Genomic DNA, 19366 nt, shown 5'->3' with positions numbered 1-19366 from the left:
CTCGCCCAGTGATTGGTTAAAGTTGGTTGCCGGCAGCGGTTAGGAGCCCCCTCTCTGATTGGCCCGTCCTCGGCGGCACGGGTCACGTGGGTGAGGACGTTTCGCGCCAATTTCGGTTGGTCGGCCGCACCGCGCCGCGCGCTCCTTCTGTGCTTCCCCGGAGTGAGTCTTCTCAGCGCGCCCGCTGCTGTCGCACGGTCCCCGGCAGCGATGGCGCTTAAGGACTACGCGATCGAGAAAGGTGATAGGCTCTAGGGCTGGGGCTGGAGTCCGGCGGGGAGCTGGGCTCTGGGGCCGGGCGGACTGCGCCCGAGACAAGGGTGGCGGGCATCGGGGTGGAAGCAATCCAGATTGGAAAAGGTGCCGTGGTGGTGTGACGGGGGAGGACCCAGCGGAGGCCACGGAGAGGAGGGACGCTCCAGAGAGACAGCTGGCTGCCGCGGAGCCATCGGTCCCCGGCCGGAGGCCCCGGGGAGACGGGCCCGCCTCCGCGCTTTGGGACGCTAGAGGATTCCCGCGTCCACTCGAGACGCGCCGGAGTTCGGGGGCGGGGCTTGCCCGGCCGCTACGCGCCGGGATTGGCTGTTTTAGGCCGCCCTCCAAGCGGAAGTAGAGGCGGGCGGAAGTGGCGCTGCTCCGTCGGAGGGAGTGTCGCGTGTAAACAGTGTCCTTCCGCGCGCTGGCCTCGGAGGTAGCTGCCGTGGGTCGTAGGGGCGTGCCTGGCAGCGGGAGGCTGGGCGCCCGGCGGCGGGAGGTGGCAGTGAAGTGGACCCGAGTGGCCCTTGGGCGCGCTGGCCAATCGCCGCGCCGCCCCCCGCCTCGGGCGGAGGAATCCCGGGCTGTGAGGCGGCTGGAATCCGGGCCCATGTGCTTCTTTGTTTACTAAGAGCGGAAGCAGTGGCGGGAGCGGGGTGTGGGGTGCAGGGGAGGCCTTGCGGCCGACGTCCCGGCGGGAGCAGAAGACGAAGAAATAAAAAGAGTTGTGCTCGTGGAATGTGTGCGATTGTGTGCGAGCTGAGAGAATTGAAGGACCTGAGGCTCCTGACTGAGGCAGTGAGTGGAATTCTCCTGGGAAGGTTGGAGTGAGGCTCACTCTTGTAACTGCCCGGGGACCTATGTTCTTCCCCAGGTAAAAGCAGACTTGTGCAAAGGAGTACTGCCTGCTTTGGGGAGAACTAGGTAGGCTTGTTTTGAATGTTCATTTAATATGCTCACAGGTCCCGTCTTAAATGGAAGTGGGTTTCTTAGGTTTCCGTTAAGAGCTTGAAGTAAAGAATCCGAAAGGAAGCTTGTGTCTGGAGTATTTGGTACACTGTTGTGTGGGGGACCACGCGCGTGTGCTGCACGAGTATATCATCACGGCTTACACGTGGGTGTTAGCCTCGGGAGTCTGTTCTCTTTCAAGCTATGGGTGGGCACCAGGGATTGAACTCCGACCATCAGGCTTGGCAGCGGTGGCCTTTACACCTCGCTGTACTCAAAGATTTGTTTTTTATTTTACATTTGTTTGTAGAAAAAGTTAAGAAGTTTCTACAAGAGTTTTACTATGATGATGAACTTGGAAAGAAGCAGTTCAAGTATGGAACCCAGTTGGTAAGTCCCAGGATTGGTTTTGGGGAGTTGGGGTGGCATGAAAAAACTTGGACAAGGTGGCCTACCTTGTTTGTAGAAAGTCTTTATTTTAGCTTTGGGTTTTGTCTTTTTCTTAACTTTAAATTATGTTTATGGGGGGGGGGCTCACATGGTCATGTCATAGCATGTGTGGGGGTCCATTCTCCCACCATGTGGGTTCAAACTCAGTGCTTCAGGTTGGATGGCAAGTGCCTAACCCATTGAGCCATCTCTCCCATTCCTGGCTCTTGGTTTTTAGGAATAGTGTTTATGTGGCCTGGACTGGCTTTGGGAACACCTTATGTAGTTACATAGCTGGGGTTTGCTGTGAGCTCCTGATCCTCTTGTCTTGGGCATCCTAAGCACTGGGATTACCAGCACTTGCCTGGTATGTGGATATAACACCACATTCATAAAAACAAAGGGTTTCTGGAGTTAGGAGGTTTTCTTCAGAGCCGAAAAGTAGCTCTCTGCTGTGTTCTTTCCTCTGGGGGATGGCCAGTGACTTAGATGAGCTTTTGTGGGTGAGGTAAACTTGACCCTAAAGTAGTATTACTCTCTTTGCCTTGCCTCAGGTTCATCTGGCTCATCGGGAGCAAGTGGCATTGTACGTGGACCTAGATGATGTAGCTGAAGATGACCCTGAGTTGGTCGACTCAATTTGCGAGAATGCCAAGCGCTACTCAAAGCTGTTTGCTGATGTTGTACAAGAGCTTCTGCCTGAGTACAAGGAGAAGGAGGTAGGTTGCTGGTTTCGGAGCTCTATTGCCTGGTGCCCACTATACTCTTTAAAAGACAGGGTTTCTCTGTAGCTTTGGAGCCTGTCCTGGATCTTGCTCTGTAGCCCAGGCTGGCCTCGAACTCAACAGAGATCCACCTGGCTCTGCCTCCCGAGTGCTGGGATTAAAGGCGTGCGCCACCAGCGCCTGGCCTACTCTTCATTTTCTAACCTTCCCCTCATGTTTCCTATCTTTAGGTGGTGAATAAAGATGTCCTGGATGTTTACATTGAGCACCGACTGATGATGGAACAGCGGAGCAGAGACCCCGGGGCGGTCCGGAACCCTCAAAACCAGTATCCTTCTGAGCTCATGCGGAGATTGTGAGTGTCTTGGTGGGTAAGGTTGGGGACTTGTTCTCCAGGTCCTTGCTAACAAACGTTTCCTTCTCTTAGCGAGTTGTATTTCCAAGGCCCAAGTAGCAGCAAGCCTCGGGTGATCCGGGAAGTGCGGGCTGATTCTGTGGGGAAATTGGTAACTGTGCGTGGGATTGTCACTCGTGTCTCTGAAGTCAAGCCCCGGATGGTGGTGGCCACATATACTTGTGATCAGTGTGGGGCAGAGACTTACCAGCCGGTATGTATATAGTAGGGAACAGGAAAATACTTAATCAAATAATTGTTTCACTGATTATCATCTGTCATTTTCTCTCTCTGCCTATTGCAACAACTGCTGCGGTTTAATTTTTAATTCTTTGGTAGTGACCTGATCTCTAGTCATTTTGTTCTATCAATGTTTCTGCTTGACTCAGAATATTTCAGTGTCTCGTCCCAGCAGGAATGGTTCCTGTGGTGATTGTAAGGGGCTTTTGATTTCCTATTTCCATTCCTCTCTAGATTCAGTCTCCCACCTTCATGCCTCTGATCATGTGCCCCAGCCAGGAGTGCCAAACCAACCGCTCAGGAGGGCGGTTATACCTGCAGACTCGTGGTTCCAAATTTGTTAAGTTCCAGGAAATGAAGATTCAAGAGCATGTGAGTTGGGGGATGGGGTGAATCCTGCCGTGGTTGTGAAATGGAAGGAGGAGGAGTGAAGGGCCGGGGGAGAGAAGTCATCTACCGCAGGAACAAGGTGAAAGTCAAGACGTGATTTGACTGGAATTTTCTGGTTGAGGTGGAAGAGCTCAGCTTTCCCCCTGGAGTCTTCTGGGCTGGGCTGGCTGAGTCCTACCATCGAATTGGCTTCTGAGGCAGTGGTCTCGGTCAGGTCACGGTCTGCCTCACTTTTCTCCTTGTCTCGTGTCCTGTGCTCTGACCCCAACCCCTAGAGTGATCAAGTTCCTGTGGGGAACATCCCTCGCAGCATCACAGTGGTCTTACAAGGAGAGAACACAAGGACTGCCCAGCCTGGGGACCACGTCAGCGTCACTGGGATCTTCTTGCCGGTCCTGCGGACGGGATTCCAGCAGATGGCACAGGTGAGGGGGTTTTGAAATGAGGGACTAGCTCCTTGCCGCCTCATCCACCCACTCACTGTCTTCACACTCTTGGAAGAGTTAACCAGTCAGATGGAACTTGTAGTTGTTAAGAAACTCTTAGGGATTCTGGTGATGGGCGGTCAAAGGGAGGCCTTTCTTCTGCCCAGGGTCTGCTCTCAGAAACGTTCCTGGAGGCCCACCGGATCGTGAAGATGACTAAAAGTGAGGATGACGCAGCCGGGGCTGGAGAGCTGAGCCGGGAGGAGCTGAAGCAGATTGCAGGTGAGGGGCCGCAAGGTTGAGCTGGTGGCTGAGTTTATCCTAGCTTTTGTGTCAGTGAAATGCAATGGCTTAACTTTCTGCAGAGGAGGATTTCTATGAAAAGCTGGCTGCTTCTATTGCTCCGGAGATCTACGGGCACGAAGATGTGAAGAAGGCACTGTTGCTGCTGCTGGTGGGTGGTGTAGACCAGTCTCCTCAAGGCATGAAGATCAGGGGTAAGGGACGAAGGAGAGACTGGGAGTTGTTTGGGAGGGTAAGAAGGGATCGGTTGAAAAACTGTTCTGTGAAGGACGTCTTAGAAGAAATAGTAAGGGTTTGGGAGGGGAACCAGGTCTCAAGTGCTCTTCCCTGTTGGTCAACAACTTGGGATGAGCGTGTCACTTAGGCTTCCTTCCCATTTTCTAGGAAACATTCACATCTGCCTTATGGGAGATCCTGGTGTGGCCAAATCTCAGCTCCTATCTTATATTGATCGGCTGGCCCCACGAAGTGAGTGTGTGCAGGGATAGGTAGGGCTTTGTGTTTGTTTGAAACACTTAGGCCTCTGGAAGGCCTGGGTAAGTGGTTCCTTCCTTTAACAGTCTGCTGTTTCTCTTTGCAGGTCAGTACACAACAGGCCGGGGCTCCTCTGGAGTGGGGCTCACAGCAGCTGTACTGAGAGACTCTGTGAGTGGGGAACTCACCTTAGAGGGTGGTGCCCTAGTGCTGGCTGACCAGGGTGTATGCTGCATTGATGAGTTTGACAAAATGGCCGAAGCCGACCGCACAGCCATCCATGAGGTCATGGAGCAGCAGACCATCTCCATTGCCAAGGCAGGAATTCTAACCACACTGAATGCCCGATGCTCTATCCTGGCTGCTGCCAACCCTGCCTATGGGCGATACAACCCCCGCCGCAGCTTGGAGCAGAACATACAGCTTCCCGCTGCTCTACTTTCCCGATTTGACCTTCTCTGGCTGATTCAGGACCGGCCTGACCGAGACAATGACCTCCGGTGAATAAAGTACAACACCCATAGAGACAGCCTATTTTAGTGGTTTGAGGGGAGGAAGGTAAAATCAGAAAACCACTCAACTTGTCTGCGCGGACACATCAAACACTGTTCTTGTCCATAGTTCCTAGGAATACGGGAGATGTTGAGGGTTTCCTGGGAGACCTGCCTCTGCTGTTATGTAGAAGAGGTGGGGCTAAGAAGGGGTCCTGAGTCAACCTCAAGGTATATAGCTCTTAATGTTGCCTGTGTTCTCTGCAGATTGGCCCAGCACATCACCTATGTCCACCAGCACAGCCGGCAGCCCCCTGCCCAGTTTGAACCTTTGGACATGAAGCTTATGAGGTAGGGGTAGGGAGTGAACCCAAGGCTCACTTTTGTAGCCTAGCCGTACAAGGCAAGGCATCATCAGAAGTTTTTTTTTTTTCTGGCTTGGGGTGATAAAGCAGCAGGCATAAACCTGGCTACCGTGGAGACAGGAGGATCTTTAGAAATCTTTCCGCAATGTCACCAAATTTACCCCTACCCCATACATTCTTCCCCATCATTATCTTGCCTTAGGGTTGAGGCAGACACGGCTTCTTGTTCATGTCTGCTCCTGTGGCATAGCTATGGCTCAGAGCTTCTCTGTGATCTTCGGCTTTCTAAGTTCTTTTCACCAGGTCTCTGAAGTCTTCTCCTTGGTGACATGTTCGGGGGGCTAGGTCATCCCAGTGCAGGTGGATTTGTGTTGCTTTTGCAAATGTCATTTTCCTGAAAACCTGGAAGTTACTGAGCACTGGTAGCCCTGTTTGGAGAAGTCCCTCAGTAGTGCCCAAGCAAATAGCTGTCCACCTCCTGCATGGACTATTAAGTAGGGGATGCATAAAGCAGGCTGCGTTCTGCTTTCCCACAAGCCCTGTTTCCCACAGACGGTACATAGCCATGTGCCAAGAGAGGCAGCCCACAGTGCCTGAATCTCTGGCTGACTACATCACAGCAGCGTATGTGGAGATGAGGCGAGAGGCCCGGGCCAGTAAGGATGCCACCTATACTTCTGCCCGGACCCTGCTGGCCATTCTCCGACTTTCTACTGCTCTGGTGAGTGCTGTGTCCCTGTCAGCTGGAAGGCTGACCCTTGCCTGCCACCTCACTTTAATGGTGGCCCTCAGGCTGCCTCCTCCCTCCCTCCCTCCCTCCAGCCCTGCTGGGGCTAAAGTGCTGACAGTGCAGATAGTGGTCCTCCTGTGCTACCGCACTGTGGGTACTTGCTGCTCCAGCAGGGCACGCACACCAGCCGTGGAGGGAAAGGCTGCTTGCTACTTAAATCCAAGAGGGCAGACGTGTCCTAGGTACATGGTCTTAGAAATCTCCATTGTCCTTCTCTTGGACCTTAGTCCGGGGGGCTCCAAAGTGCTGTTCGTGCAGGTAGTGGAATTACCTGACCTACTGCTGAGCTAGCACTTCCCGAGCCCCCAGGACACAGCCTCTCTGACAGTGGCCCTAGCTGAGCTCCCCAGGCTCCATTTGTCATGATGGGGAACCTAGTGGAGTTCAGAAGGGTCTGGTCTCCCTCACAGGACAGATGGACACCCACCGGGACTGGCCAGTGTTGAGAGGCGGAGACTTGGGCAATTGCTGGAAGCTGCCCTGGGCATTGCACTTGTCTCGGTCTGACAGTGCCGGCCCAACACTGCAGATGTGGGGGGCAGGGAAGAGTCCCCACTTTGGTTCTATGAGTAGGCAAACATGGCTTGCCCAGCCTTGAGCAAAGATTTTACTTCGTCCTCTTCCTCCCTCCTATCCCCATCTTCTCCCTGCCTTCCCCCCTAGGCTCGCCTCCGGATGGTAGACATCGTGGAAAAGGAAGATGTAAATGAAGCCATAAGGCTGATGGAGATGTCAAAGGACTCCCTTCTAGGTGAAAGGGGACAAACAGCTAGGTGAGTATCTTAAGAATGAAGTTGGGCCACTTGACTTGTAGCTTCTACACTCATAAACATACAAGTTTAACCTGAGAATTTTAATGTTGATTGCTATTCTGTTTGCTTAGCCCTGCCTCCTGACATTTTCCATCCATGCGTTTCAGGACCCAGAGGCCAGCAGATGTGATATTTGCCACAGTCCGTGAATTGGTCTCAGGGGGACGGAGTGTCCGGTTTTCTGAGGCTGAGCAGCGCTGCATATCACGTGGTTTCACACCAGCCCAATTCCAGGCAGCTCTGGATGAATATGAGGAGCTAAATGTCTGGCAGGTCAATACTTCTCGGACACGGATCACTTTTGTCTGATGGCCAACTTTGAGGCTCACCTTTGTCTGATAGCCAGCTTTTTAAGGCCCTGCTGCCCACTCTAGAGAATGCCCTGGATGCCCCAGAGGTGAAGATCCCATTTTCCCACGCTGCACTTTTTTATTCTGTTGTTAATAAAGTGTTTTGAATACTTCCTGTTTGGGCCTGGCTTCTGTTAAGTTAGCATTGGGGAATGGGCTAACACCACTATTCCAATGCAAGTTTGTCTTGCCTAAGTAACTAGGGTGTGCCAAGGACTGAATGGAGCCTGTAGGGTTCTTGCTCTCTCTCCTTTAGTCTAAAGTACTGAGCTGATCAAGCTGGGAGGTACAGTGCCTCAAACCCACTCACTTCCTGAGATGTTCCCAGCCATCTTTTTTGAATCCCCACCTCCCTCAGAGGGTGGTGAAATGGGAGATGAGGAATGACCTCAAAAGTAGCACCTGGCACAAGAATGCTGACTTAAGTGGTTGAAGTGTTGGAGGCTGAGACGTGAAGAAATCACTCCCTTGGTACTTCTCAGTGTCCACGGGACCAAGGATTTGAGTTATCCGTGATTATAAAGGCAGGCTTGGTACCCTCCCCTTTCTACTTGGAAAGCAGTCGTTTGTCATTTCTGCGGACTGGCCTATGTAAACTGACACCACAGAACTGGCAGCAAGCAGGCGGTCCTACCACATTCTGCCTATCCAGACAAGGGGTCACCTCAATCATTAAAGGTGGGTAGGTGGCTGAGAGGTGCTGATGAATGGACTGTGCCTCTGAGCAAGGCTGCCTCGATTCCGAGTGGAGAAACCAATGCGGTGCCTGGTAGGACAGAGCCACTGGGAGGGCTGCTAGGGCTGCTCTTTTATTGTGACAGTTTCTCTAAAGGGAATGTAGTGCCCAGTCCCAAGGAACAATGTCTGAGCCCTGTACATCATCCCTTCCAGAACCTTCATCAGAAAAACAGTCCCCTCATTCGCCTGCCGATGCCTTGTCGGTCGTAGAGGACGTTGAACTTGTTCACAAACTGGTTCATTGTGTTGCACGTTTTGGTGATGGTGCCGAGGTAGGCCATGAGCCCCACGTCATTGCATTGCTGGGAGGGAACAGAAAGAACCAGTTCCCAGGGATCCCTCACATTAGGGCCAAGGACAAGTGAATTTCACCTCCTGCCTGCAAGAGTAATGGTGTGAGCCCCACCTCCCATCAAGGGTATTAACACTCACATCATAAAAGTCTGTCTTGAACTTGTCTGTGCTGAGAACCGGAAGACAGTGGCATAGGGCATAGGCCTCCCGCAGGATCTCATGGTTGAAAGGAACCTCTCCTATGGGTAAAATGAGGCTGCACTGATGTGGATGCTGTCACTTCTCCAGGAGGGAGGGAAACAGTTAAAAGTGACGGAGAGGAACCTGTCCTACCTGCTTCAGAGGCCTTGACATATTCTAAAATGAGCTTCACACGGCTGTGCAGCATCTTGATGGCACTGTGTTGAGCTATCAGGTGTTCAGCCACTGCAGGGGAACAGGGCGAATGAAAGAAGGTACGTGACCACAACCACCCGCACTGCCAAAGAGTTCACCTCCCTTACCAGTGGAATTCTCCCCGCTGCCTGTTGCGGTCATCCGGGCCACGTGGTCTACACCGATACGTTCAGCTTCCTCAGTGGCCAACGTGTAAGTGAGCTCAGCAAACAGCATTGTGGCCTGCAGAGTAAAGGGGTTCCCACCCAGGGAGAGTCAGAATTGGGAAACAGGGCTGGACAGATGGGTTAGCAGGTAGCGAGCACTCGCTGCACCCACACTAAACTAGATATGTATGGTAGCATGTGTCTGTAATCCCAGCACTCCTACAGCAAGAAAAGTGGAGACAGAGTTCCCAGAAGCTCACGGGCCAACCAGCCTGGCAAACGAGATCATATCTCAAACACGGTAGAAAACTGGGACCGACATCCAGGGTTGTCCTTTGACTGCACACATGTGCCTGGCATGCAGGAAACAGACTAAAAGCAGGATTTGAAGGGTGCTGGGTAGGTATTACCTCTCCATTGATTATATCGATGACAGACTCAAAAACGCTGACAGGAAGCTGTAAAACAGATGGGAGACAGCAACTGACTAAGGGCAAACGTACTTGAACTTACACACACGTGCCAGGCTGGCCTTGATCTCACCATCTTCCTAGCTCAACCTCTTGAGTGCTAAGATTAATTACAAGCGTGTCACCACGCTGGGCTCACATTTTCTCTCTAATTTCCCCAAAAACCTACTGGGTAGGTTTTACCCATATTACATATGAAAATGCCACTTCAGAGATGATGGCATACACCTGATGGGGAAATGGCAGCATGGAGATTCAACTCATGCATTCTCTAATACAGATGATGTCACAGAGTAAATTAGAGCAGAGCATGAGGATAAAACACAGGCAGTGGTAGATGATCAGGACAAAGGGGACCCAGCAATACTCACATCTGTGTGCTTGGTCATGGGGTTCAACTTCAGAAAGAGGGGACTCTCAATGATCTCGCACACCTGGAAGGAAAGACAGAGCCCAGAAAAAAGTCAATTTTTCTTCCCTCATCTTCTGCTTTCTTCCCCAACATGTACACATTTGAGCCTGTATACCTGCTTATGGACGTGGATGTCGGAGGGGTCAGGCGGCCCCCCTGTGGTATACCAACCCAGAAACTCCAGCTCCTTGAACACCTGTTTAACTGGAGAAGGGGCCACAGTAAACAATATTTCTTTAAACCGCTCTTCCTTAGTTTGATGGACCTAGTGTACTTCTTTTTTTTTTTTTTCTTTTTCCTCGCCAGCTCTTCCCTCCCTCCTCAAATTTTGGCTCCGTTTAGAATAACTACATGCTGGGAAGTGGTGGCACACGCCTTTAATCCCAGCACTCAGGAGGCAGAGCCAGGCGGATCTCTGTGAGTTCAAGGCCAGCCTGGGCTACAGAGTGAGCTCCAGGACAGCTCCCAAAGCTATACAGAGAAACCCTGTCTTGAAAAACCATAAGTAAATAAATAAATAAATAAATAACTACACCTTTCCATTCTGGCCATCTCTCATCCTTTACTTGCTGAAGATAACCTTTTACTTCTGATCCTTCTGCCTCCACCTCCTGGTTTATATGGTTCTTGAGGGCTGAACTCTGGGCTTCCTGCATGTTAGGGGGCAAGCACTCTACCCACTGTCCTACATCCCCAACCCTTTTATCTCAAAACCAAACCAAACAACAACAACAACAAAAAATCTTCCCACTTCTCTTTCCCACCCACTTCCATTCCCCTCTCACACTGCTCCTCCTTGGTGTAATAATATTCCTTGTCAATGATAATCTTCTCTTCCACGGTGTGGGACAGCAGCTCAAAGGAGTTCATCACTTCGATATTTCGCCCCTCCTGCTTCCCGATCAAAGCCCCAATCACTGAGAGGGGAGAAGCACACGGAAAATAGGTGAGGTCCGGGCAGCCAAAACCTTTCCTAATAACCCCAGGCTTTGAGGTCAGTGTGGATCAATGATTAGGAGGCAGGGGAAAAGTGACTGGAGGAGGTCTCCAAGAGGAGGTCTCCAAGAGGAGGGTTTGAGCTTTACACACAACACTCACCCTGCATAGGCCGCCCCTCCTGGGAGCGCATGCGGATCCAGTGGTCTGAGATGTTGAGGATGACAAGGGGATGGAGAGCGACCGAAACACTCCCAGTTACTCCGGAGGCCATCACGCTGGGGACTGTTAAAGGTGAAAGGAAAACATAGCGGGTGAAAGCTCGGGCCCACACATTCTCTCCTAGACACGGGAGTAAAGGACCGGCAGACCCGGGGCCGTCCAAGCCTGCCCGCAACTTATCCTCAGAGAGATGTTGCTTCTCCCAGGTTTAAGAAGTACTCAAGGTACTCCGCAAGGGAGGCTCCAAAAGTCGCTCCGCGCACCCCGTTACCTGCTGCATCCACCTCCATGCCGCTGCTGCCTCCGCTCCCGTTCGCCGCCGCTGCCGCCGCCGCCGCCGCCGCCATTTTCCCCGCGCCCGCCAGCCACGGCCCGCCCCCTTCCTTCCCGGCTTCCGTCGGCCAGGAGCGCATGCTCAGTATGTGCTTGGTGCTCCTGAAGGGCGGGGCGTCTGCCAGTACTTGTTAACCCTGGACGCCCCGTAGTGTGCTGTGCTGTGTTGCTGTCGCTGTTAACCGGCTCTCATGTAACCCAGCCTGACCTCGGGCTCTGTATTGTGTATCTGAGGATGACTTCGAACTTTGATCCTCCTGCCATCACCTGTTTGCTGAGGTGGGATCTCACTGTGTAGCCCAGCTGCCTGGGAACTTGGCTATGAGAGCAGGCTGACTTCAGACTCACAGAAATCCACCTGCCTCTGCCTCCTGAGTGCTACGATTGTGTGTGCGCCACCATGCCCGGCATCCCTAGCTTTTATGTGTGTCCTGGGGACTTAAACTCGGGCCCTAACACTTCACTCACTGAACCATCTCCCCAGCTATGACCGCTCTTCCACTGTTGAGCTGCGTCTTCAGTTGCATGGCAACCGGACTCCTTATGCAAGCTAGTGACTGCTGCAGGGAAGACTTGGCGCACACAGTGGGATGGGTGCCAGGAGAATCTGGGGTCACTTTGGTGTGGGCATCTACTGCTCACTGGCGGAACTTCTTCAGTGATCCAAGAGCCCCATAGATGTCTCCACCACTTTCCAGCAGTTAAGCCGGCACAGCAGAGGACTCGTTAGCCATCGCGCGAATGGGAGCAGGGGCAGCAGCCGCATGGAGGTGGATGCAAGCTGCCACCAGCAAACCACACAAGAGAAGCCTTTATCATGCCTGGTTGTACCAACAGGGAAGGTGGGGTGTTGTGGTGGTTTGAATAAGAATGAATGGCCCCCCAATGAGCTGGAGAGATGGCTCAGTGGTTAAGAACACTGGCTGTTCTTCCAGAGGTCCTGAGTTCAATTCCCAGCACCCATATGGTGGCTCACAACCATCTGTAATGAGATCTGGTGCCCTCTTCTGGCCTGCAGGGATACATGCACACAGAACACTGTATACATAATAGATAAATAAATCTTTAAAAATAAAATAAAACAAAGAGTGGGTTGGGTTGGGGATTTAGCTCAGTGGTAGAGTGCTTGCCTAGCAAGCACAAGGCCCTGGGTTCGATCCTCAGCTCCAAAAAAAAATTCTTTGGGGGTTGGAGAGATGGCTCAGAGGTTAAGAGCACTGACTGCTCTTCCAGAGGTCCTGAGTTCAATTCACAGCAACCACAGGGTGGCTCACAAACATCTGGCCGTTCTTCCAGAGGACTGGAGTTCAATTCCCAGCACCCACATGGCAGCCCACAACTGTCCTTAACTCCCCTTCAAGGGGACCTGACACCCTCACACAGACACACATGCAGGCAAAACACCAATGCACATAGAAGTAAATCCTTTTTTTTTTTTTTTTTTTTTTTTTTGGTTTTTCAAGACAGGGTTTCACTGTGTAGCTTTGCGCCTTTCCTGGAACTTGCTTTGTAGACCAGGCTGGCCTCGAACTCACAGAGATCTGCCTGGCTCTGCCTCCCAAGTGCTGGGATTAAAGTGCCACCGCCGCCGCCACCACCACCACCACCCGGCGAAGTAAATCTTAAAAAAAAAAAAGAAGAAGAAGATTCCCTACCCCCAACCACCCCCAACCCCCTACCCCTACCCCATTGACTCATATTAGTCACCAGGGAGTGGCACTGTTGGAAAAGATTAGGAGGATCAGGAGGTGTGGCTTTATTAGGAGGATCAGGAGGTGTGGCTTTATTAGGAGGATCAGGAGGTGTGGCTTTATTAGGAGGATCAGGAGGTGTGGCTTTAATGGCAGAAGTGTGTCACTGGAGGTGGGCTTTGAGGTTTCAACAGCCCAAGCCAAGCCCAGTCTCTCAGCCCAAGGATCAGGACATAGCTCTCAGCTACTGCTCCAGCGCCTGCCTGCTGCCGCTCTCCCAGCCATGATGATAACGGACTGAGCCCTAAAACTGTAATCGAGACCTCAACTAAATGTGTTCTTTCTGTAAGAGTGGCCTTGGTCATGGCGTCTCTTCACAGCAATAGAACAGTGGTTAAAACAAGCTGGATCAACAAGTGAGGCTAAGCACCCTGCTTATACAGCCAAGCAAGAGTATTTGGCCCACTCATTCATCGTGGGCTGATCATAGTCATTTGTTTGCCAATCAGTCACTGAAGTGAGTGTTTTGACCAATCACGGCCTTGCTCTAGTTCACGGTAGTCCTTCCGCCAGGGGAAGGGCTCCCTTCCTGTCAAGGTGGAAATGACTGTAGCATCATATACAGTTCTTTGGGGGCTGTGACAGCAAAATGTCTGGTAGCAACTGTGTCAAACACACAAGTGGGGCTAAGTCTTCCGAAGCTTGGGACATCATCTGCAGTCTTTACACAACTGCTTTAAGGCCTCTGTTGAGTGTCGGTAGACAGTTGATGCTGATATAAGGGCAGTCTGGCTAACTGTGAGGCCATAGTTCTTTTTTGTTTTGTTTTGTTTTGGAGATAGGGTTTCTTTGTGTAGCTTTGGAGCCTGTCCTGGAGCTCACTCTGTAGACCAGGCTGGCCTCAAACTCACAGAGATCTGCCTGCCTCTGCCTCCCGAGTGCTGGGATTAAAAGCATGTGCCACCACAGCCCGGCTGGAGGCAATAGTTCTTTTGCTCAGGGCAGCCTTGGCAATAAGGGGAAGGAGAATAATAGATGCTAATGAGGGAGTTAAGTTGCCCTATTCCCAATGTCTTTGGTTACTTATAGTAAAGTAAACATTGGAGAGTTTTTATACTGTAAACTTAAAGAAGTTACCATTAGTGCTGGGCGGGGGTGGCACACACCTTTAATCCCAGCACTCGGGAGGCAGAGGCAGGCTGATCTCAATGAATTCGAGGCCAGCTTGGTCTACAGAGTGAGATCCAGGAAAGGTGCAAAGCTACACAGAGAAACCCTGTCTGGAAAAAAAAAAAGTTATCATTAGAAGAAAAACAAGACAAACGTTAACACTGACAGCAATTTAATACTATGTTAACAATGCTTAACAGCAGTCTAGGACCCAAGGAGAACTGGGTCTCCTTCATCTGTCTCAGATTGAATTTTTCAGATTTTAGTAATGTATAGGACACTTTTATTTTTTACTTTATTTGAGTGTGTATTTGTGTGTGTGTGTGAGTGTGCGCATGAATGTGCACTTACACACTCAGGCACGCCACCAACCCAAAAGCTAGGATTCTCGTCAGACAGCAGCAGCTGAGGCCGACAGAGAAGCTTGCTCCGGCTTGCTGTAGCCCTCCTTCTGATGGAGCCACCCATGTATTTTTAAACTGACATAATGTGTGACTTTCAGTGCTCTGTAAAACTAGAACACTACAAGAAACTGCTCCCATGCGGGAACGCGGAATTTGGGGCAACCTAAATCTGTGTTCCCTGGGCCATGATCACTCAGCTAGGACTTAGAATAAACTATCTCTTGAGCCTGGGTGAGACATGGTAAATCTTGTTGCTTATAGAGTCCTCATGACTTATTACATGCTCTTCTTTCATATGACTAGAGAGGTTTGGTTATTGTGGTGGCCCACAGAGGCTTCCTAGTGAGAATGTACTCAAGGTCAGAAAATCTGAGCTGGCTTTACCCAGCAGGCCTGCATATATAGATGATTTGGCCACAGGAGTGTTTACCAAGTGTTTGGGAGGGTTTACACTTGGCTGTATGGTGTGCTTTGATCTTGCAAGGGGGAGGTCTTTTGCCTCTCCCCTTGGCATATTAGAAAAAGCCCTTTTGAATAAATGAAGAGGCTGTTGGGTATTGACCCAGGCCCTCTTGAAGCTATCCTGTGCTTCTGTCTTTCTTCTCATTGTCTAGGTCTATCTATCTGATACTTTCTTATTCCTCTCTCCTTCACCTAAGAACCCTTCAAAAGGTGGGAACAGGTTGGAGCTTGACTCCCAGCAGACTCCCACAGGTTATATAATCCAAACAAAATATAAAATTGACAGATGTCTTTTGCCTGTTCAAACATAAAACAAAAGATCATCTTTGGCTGGCTTGCATACAATGCATAGTCCATATTTGTGTTAATGCAGACACGTATGTTACTTTTAAAAGTTTATGTGTTTTCAGAGTAAAAGGGGACTAGATACCAATGAAAATGGGTGGCCCAGGTGATCCAGCCTTTCAGAGTGCTTCTGTTGCAGTTTCCTCAGAATTTCACATTCAGAACAACTTCAAAGCTGCTAGCTGAGATGGTCCAGCTTCACAGACTATTGTAGTCTAGAGAATGAAATGTCCACATTCCCAAGAGGTGGGGTGGGTGGTTTTTGGTCATTTTGTGGGTTATGGATGTTTGTCATCATTTAATGGAGATATAGGAATATAGGATAAAAAGACAACTATTCACCGGGCAGTGGCAGCGCACGCCTGTAATCCCAGCACTCAGGAGGCAGAGGCAGGTGGATCTCTGTGAGTTCAAGGCCAGCCTAGTCTACAAAGCGAGTTCCAGGACAGCCTCCAAAGCTACAGAGAAACCCTGTCTCAAAAACAAACAAACAAACAAACAAACAAAAAAGACAACTATTCATCTCAAATATTTTACATTGGTATAGATTTTTGTATACTGATACAAATTTAATGTTATTTTTGCTAGAACATACTGTATATACATTTCTACTCTTGTTTAAGGTATTGTGCCTATGCAGCTCATTAAACAACATAATGTAAATTTCTAATCCTTGAAAGTTATTATTACAAACTATTTAGGATAATAAAGAAATACGTGTTAGTAATTAGTCACATATAGCAATCAAACTTGTAGTCATGTTAGGTATGTTTTCAAGGTTAAACAGATATTTTAGATACGTAGGTTTTCTTCAAATGCTTCAGAGACCTACAGAGTATGGCATTTAAGATGTTTACTGACCTAAGGCTTTTCAAGACAGACAAATCTGTTCCTGGCAGCACTCATCTACTTCATAAAAGGATGATAGGTGTTGAAGAACCTCCATTTGGCATTTGCTTCCATTGTGGCAAAACTAGCCATTTGGGCAAGAAACTGCCCTTGCCATGACTGCTGACAGTATGCTGTACAAATGGACATGCAGGACACAAAGGAAAAGGACTGCTGAACTTTGCCAAGACAAGGTGGGACAGTCCTTCAAAATTCCTGTTTCACAGAAAGGTCTGTCAGATATTCTAGACCTGTAGGCTGAAGGTGAATGCCCCAATGGTACAGAGGATCCATGAGTGACTGTCCAGGCAACCAGCTGCTTCTGTCATTTCTACAGTTTTAGAAGTTGCTTGATCTGTACTTCCTGTTTTACTTAGGTAATATTATATCCTTTGTGGGTCCCCGATGGAGTTGAAGACTAGACAGTTACAGTTTTCCTTGTTACCAAATTCAGAAAATAAACATAAGAGATGTGAAGTGTATAAGGTTGAGAAACAAAAAAGTTTAAAGTGTTTAAGAAAATGTTTTGAGGTCTAAAAAGATAATTTTGGGTTGGTAACAGAAGTTATGATATAAAGTAAATTAGGTACATGACTTTGGATTCACCAAGATAGGACAGAGAGTGGAGTGTTTTTTCTGAATTTGCCAAATTCAAATGGACTGGATATTGTAAATGTAATTCTTACTTGATAATTGCTCTTATTTTATATAGTCTTATTATGTTAAAGATAAAACCTTTCTCTTTTATTTAGACAAAAAGGGGGAAATGTTGCTGCATATTTGTTTAACTATGTAAAGAAGTGTTGCATTTGTGTTTATGTTGCTGCATATTTGTTTAACTATGTAAAGATGTGTTGCTGTTTTACCTTGCCTGCCTAAGGCATCTGATTGGTCTAATAAAAAGCTGAATGACCACTAGCAAGGGAGGACATATAGGCGGAACTTCCAGGCAGGGAGAGTAAGGAGGAGGAGGAGAAGGAGGAGGAGGAGGAGGAGGAGGAGGAGGAGGAGGAATTTAGGCTCAAGGAAGAAAGAAAAAGAGATGACGGGGTCAGCCAGCCAGACACAGAGAAAGCAGGAAAATAGAAATGAAAGAAAGGTTAAAAAGCCCCTGAGGCAAAATGTAGATTAATAGAAACTTGTTAAATTAAGTTAAAAGAACCAGTGGGACCAGCTTAAGCTAAACCCAAGCATTCAGAATTAATAATAAATCTCCATGTCTTTATTTGGTTGGAGGCCCAAAGAAAATTCCAACTACAACCTCTTATTCTCATTAAGCTGAGAGTGTGGTTATGCATCATCATCATCCAAAGGCTTCCATTCCCTAAGCCATCTCACTAGCCCAAGGAGAGCATTTTATGTCAAACAAAGATTTTATTTGAAAATCAGGCATGGTAGTGTACACCTTTAATCCCAGCACTTGGAATACAGAAGCAAAAGGATCTCTGTGAGTTCCAGGCCAGCCAGAGTTGCACCGTGATACCCCGTCTCAATTAATTAATTAATTGGTTAACTAATTAACTTAAAAGATTTTATTTGAAAATGTTAGGTTTGGGACAAGTCAGACCTTGCTAACTGGCAGAAACTCTTTCTCCAACCTCACAGCTGCTGTAAAAGAAATGACGTGGAAAAAAAAGGGAAGGAAGGTTGGGGATTTAGCTCAGTGGTAGAGCGCTTGTCTAGCAAGCGCAAGGCCCTGGGTTCGATCCTCAGCTCTGGGGGAAAAAAAAAGAAAAAGAAAAAAGAAATGACATGCACCATCCTGTGATCCTCACTTCCCCTAAGTACCAAGTGTCTAGCAATCAGTGGTTACAGGTGGTACACCTCATATGATAGACACACATTAGCTAGAGAGCTAAACCTTTTCCTCCTTCCCTTGCAACTGAGTTATAGGTGGTTGTGAGCCTACAGACATAGGTACTGGAAAATGACCTTCTGTCCTCTGGAGTAGCAGCATGTGCTCTTTACCACCACGCCATCCCTCCAGCCTCAAGCATATACTATTGACTATTCATTAATTACATGGAATGGGGTTACCTGCCCCCCTGAAACTGGTAAGACAGGACACCACCCCTCACTCCAGTTACTCTCCATGGCCTGGAATATGTGAACTCCCATCACAATTCCTGTGGCATTGACAATGCTTCTAATAAACCATTTACCCCAAACCACAATCTGCCTCAGTGTTCCTTTTGAACCCCAAATGTGAGGCTTTATAGGAAGCTCATTATAAATATGTGTATGTTAATAAAGTAATTAATCATTATTATTATTTTATTTTTTTACCTTTCTAGAGCTTTATTGGGAGAGAGGGGGAGAAAGAGAGAGAGAGACAGAGACAGAGACAGAGAGAAGAAGAGAGACAGACCGCGCAGAGAGAGGGGGGAAGAGAAGAGTATTATTTTTTGAGACAAAGTTTTATTCTGCAATCTAGGCTGGCCTCAAACTCTTGGCTGTCCTCCGATTACAGCCTCTAAAGCACTGGGATTAGAGATGTGTACCCCCAGGCCAGATTCATAAGTGCAAAATCATTTATAACTTACGTGAGGCCTCTCATATAGCCCAGGTTGGCTTTGAACTCCATCTGTACTGAAGAATGATCTTGAATTCCTGATCTTCCTGTAGCCGCCTCCCAAATGCTAGGAATGTGTCCTGTGTCATCTTGTCTAGTTTGTGTAGTGCTGAGGATGGAACCCAGCTCTTCAGCCAGGTTAGGCAAGCATTCTAAAAACAAAGCTAAGGGTTGTGGAGATGGATTAGCAGTTAAAAGCACTGACTGCTCTTCCAGAGGATCGGGTTCCATTCCCAGTAATCATATCGTCGATCACAATTGTCTGTAACTGCAGTTCCAGAAGATGTGTTGACCTCATCTGACCTACACCTGCATCAGGTGGAAGTATGCATACATATAAGCAGGGAAAACTTGCAAAAAAAAAAAATCTTTAAAAAAAACTGAACTAGGGGCTGGAGAGAATGCTCAGCGGTTAAAAGCACTGGCTGCACTGGGCTGGTGGTGGCACTTGGCTTTAATCCCAGCACTTGGGACTCAGAGGCAGGCAGAGCATTCA

The 19366-nt window shown here is 49.0% G+C and overlaps 2 protein-coding genes across 3 annotated transcripts; one reads left to right on the top strand and one right to left on the bottom strand.

The window, feature by feature from the left end:
- The first annotated feature begins 28 nt into the window (after positions 1-28).
- On the top strand, positions 29-7503 carry Mcm7 (minichromosome maintenance complex component 7). Of its 2 annotated transcripts, none has more exons than XM_036171568.1 (15): positions 29-241; positions 1514-1593; positions 2187-2351; positions 2588-2712; positions 2785-2965; positions 3226-3363; positions 3657-3806; positions 3974-4088; positions 4172-4303; positions 4494-4577; positions 4690-5083; positions 5342-5425; positions 5992-6160; positions 6893-7002; positions 7149-7503. In XM_036171568.1, exons 1-15 carry the CDS (start codon positions 211-213, stop codon positions 7348-7350), a joined length of 2160 nt encoding a protein of 719 aa, XP_036027461.1. In that variant the 5' UTR covers positions 29-210; the 3' UTR covers positions 7351-7503. The 2 variants fall into 2 exon arrangements, with proteins under 2 accessions (XP_036027461.1, XP_036027462.1); XM_036171569.1 differs by lacking the exon at positions 29-241 and adding an exon at positions 629-691.
- A 653-nt stretch (positions 7504-8156) lies between these two features.
- Positions 8157-11376, bottom strand: Cops6 (COP9 signalosome subunit 6). The gene is made up of 10 exons (XM_036171575.1): positions 11277-11376; positions 10946-11068; positions 10633-10764; positions 9963-10051; positions 9807-9869; positions 9376-9423; positions 8927-9041; positions 8757-8849; positions 8562-8662; positions 8157-8431 (listed from the first exon to the last, which is right to left on the bottom strand). Exons 1-10 carry the CDS (start codon positions 11350-11352, stop codon positions 8291-8293), a joined length of 981 nt encoding a protein of 326 aa, XP_036027468.1. The 5' UTR covers positions 11353-11376; the 3' UTR covers positions 8157-8290.
- Between the last annotated feature and the right edge of the window lie 7990 nt (positions 11377-19366).

The sequence above is a fragment of the Onychomys torridus genome, chromosome 22, assembly GCF_903995425.1.
Source record: "Onychomys torridus chromosome 22, mOncTor1.1, whole genome shotgun sequence".
Lineage (NCBI taxonomy): Eukaryota > Metazoa > Chordata > Mammalia > Rodentia > Cricetidae > Onychomys > Onychomys torridus.
The sequence above is the reverse complement of the archived record's forward strand: the minus strand, read 5'-3'. Positions and strand labels throughout refer to the sequence as shown.

What these genes read in the sequence shown, in the direction of transcription:
- Mcm7 (XM_036171568.1), top strand. Translation starts at nt 211, where the DNA reads ATGGCGCTTAAGGACTACGCGATCGAGAAAG. An exon ending in GGGCAGAGACTTACCAGCCG is followed by an intron (nt 2,966 to 3,225) that starts GTATGTATATAG and finishes ATTCCTCTCTAG; the next exon opens with ATTCAGTCTCCCACCTTCAT. An exon ending in AAATGAAGATTCAAGAGCAT is followed by an intron (nt 3,364 to 3,656) that starts GTGAGTTGGGGG and finishes CCCAACCCCTAG; the next exon opens with AGTGATCAAGTTCCTGTGGG.
- Cops6 (XM_036171575.1), bottom strand. Translation starts at nt 11,352, where the DNA reads ATGGCGGCGGCGGCGGCGGCGGCAGCGGCGGCGAACGGGAGCGGAGGC. An exon ending in GGAGGGGCGGCCTATGCAGG is followed by an intron (nt 10,765 to 10,945) that starts GTGAGTGTTGTG and finishes CTCCCCTCTCAG; the next exon opens with TGATTGGGGCTTTGATCGGG. An exon ending in TCAAGACAGACTTTTATGAT is followed by an intron (nt 8,432 to 8,561) that starts GTGAGTGTTAAT and finishes GTTCCCTCCCAG; the next exon opens with CAATGCAATGACGTGGGGCT.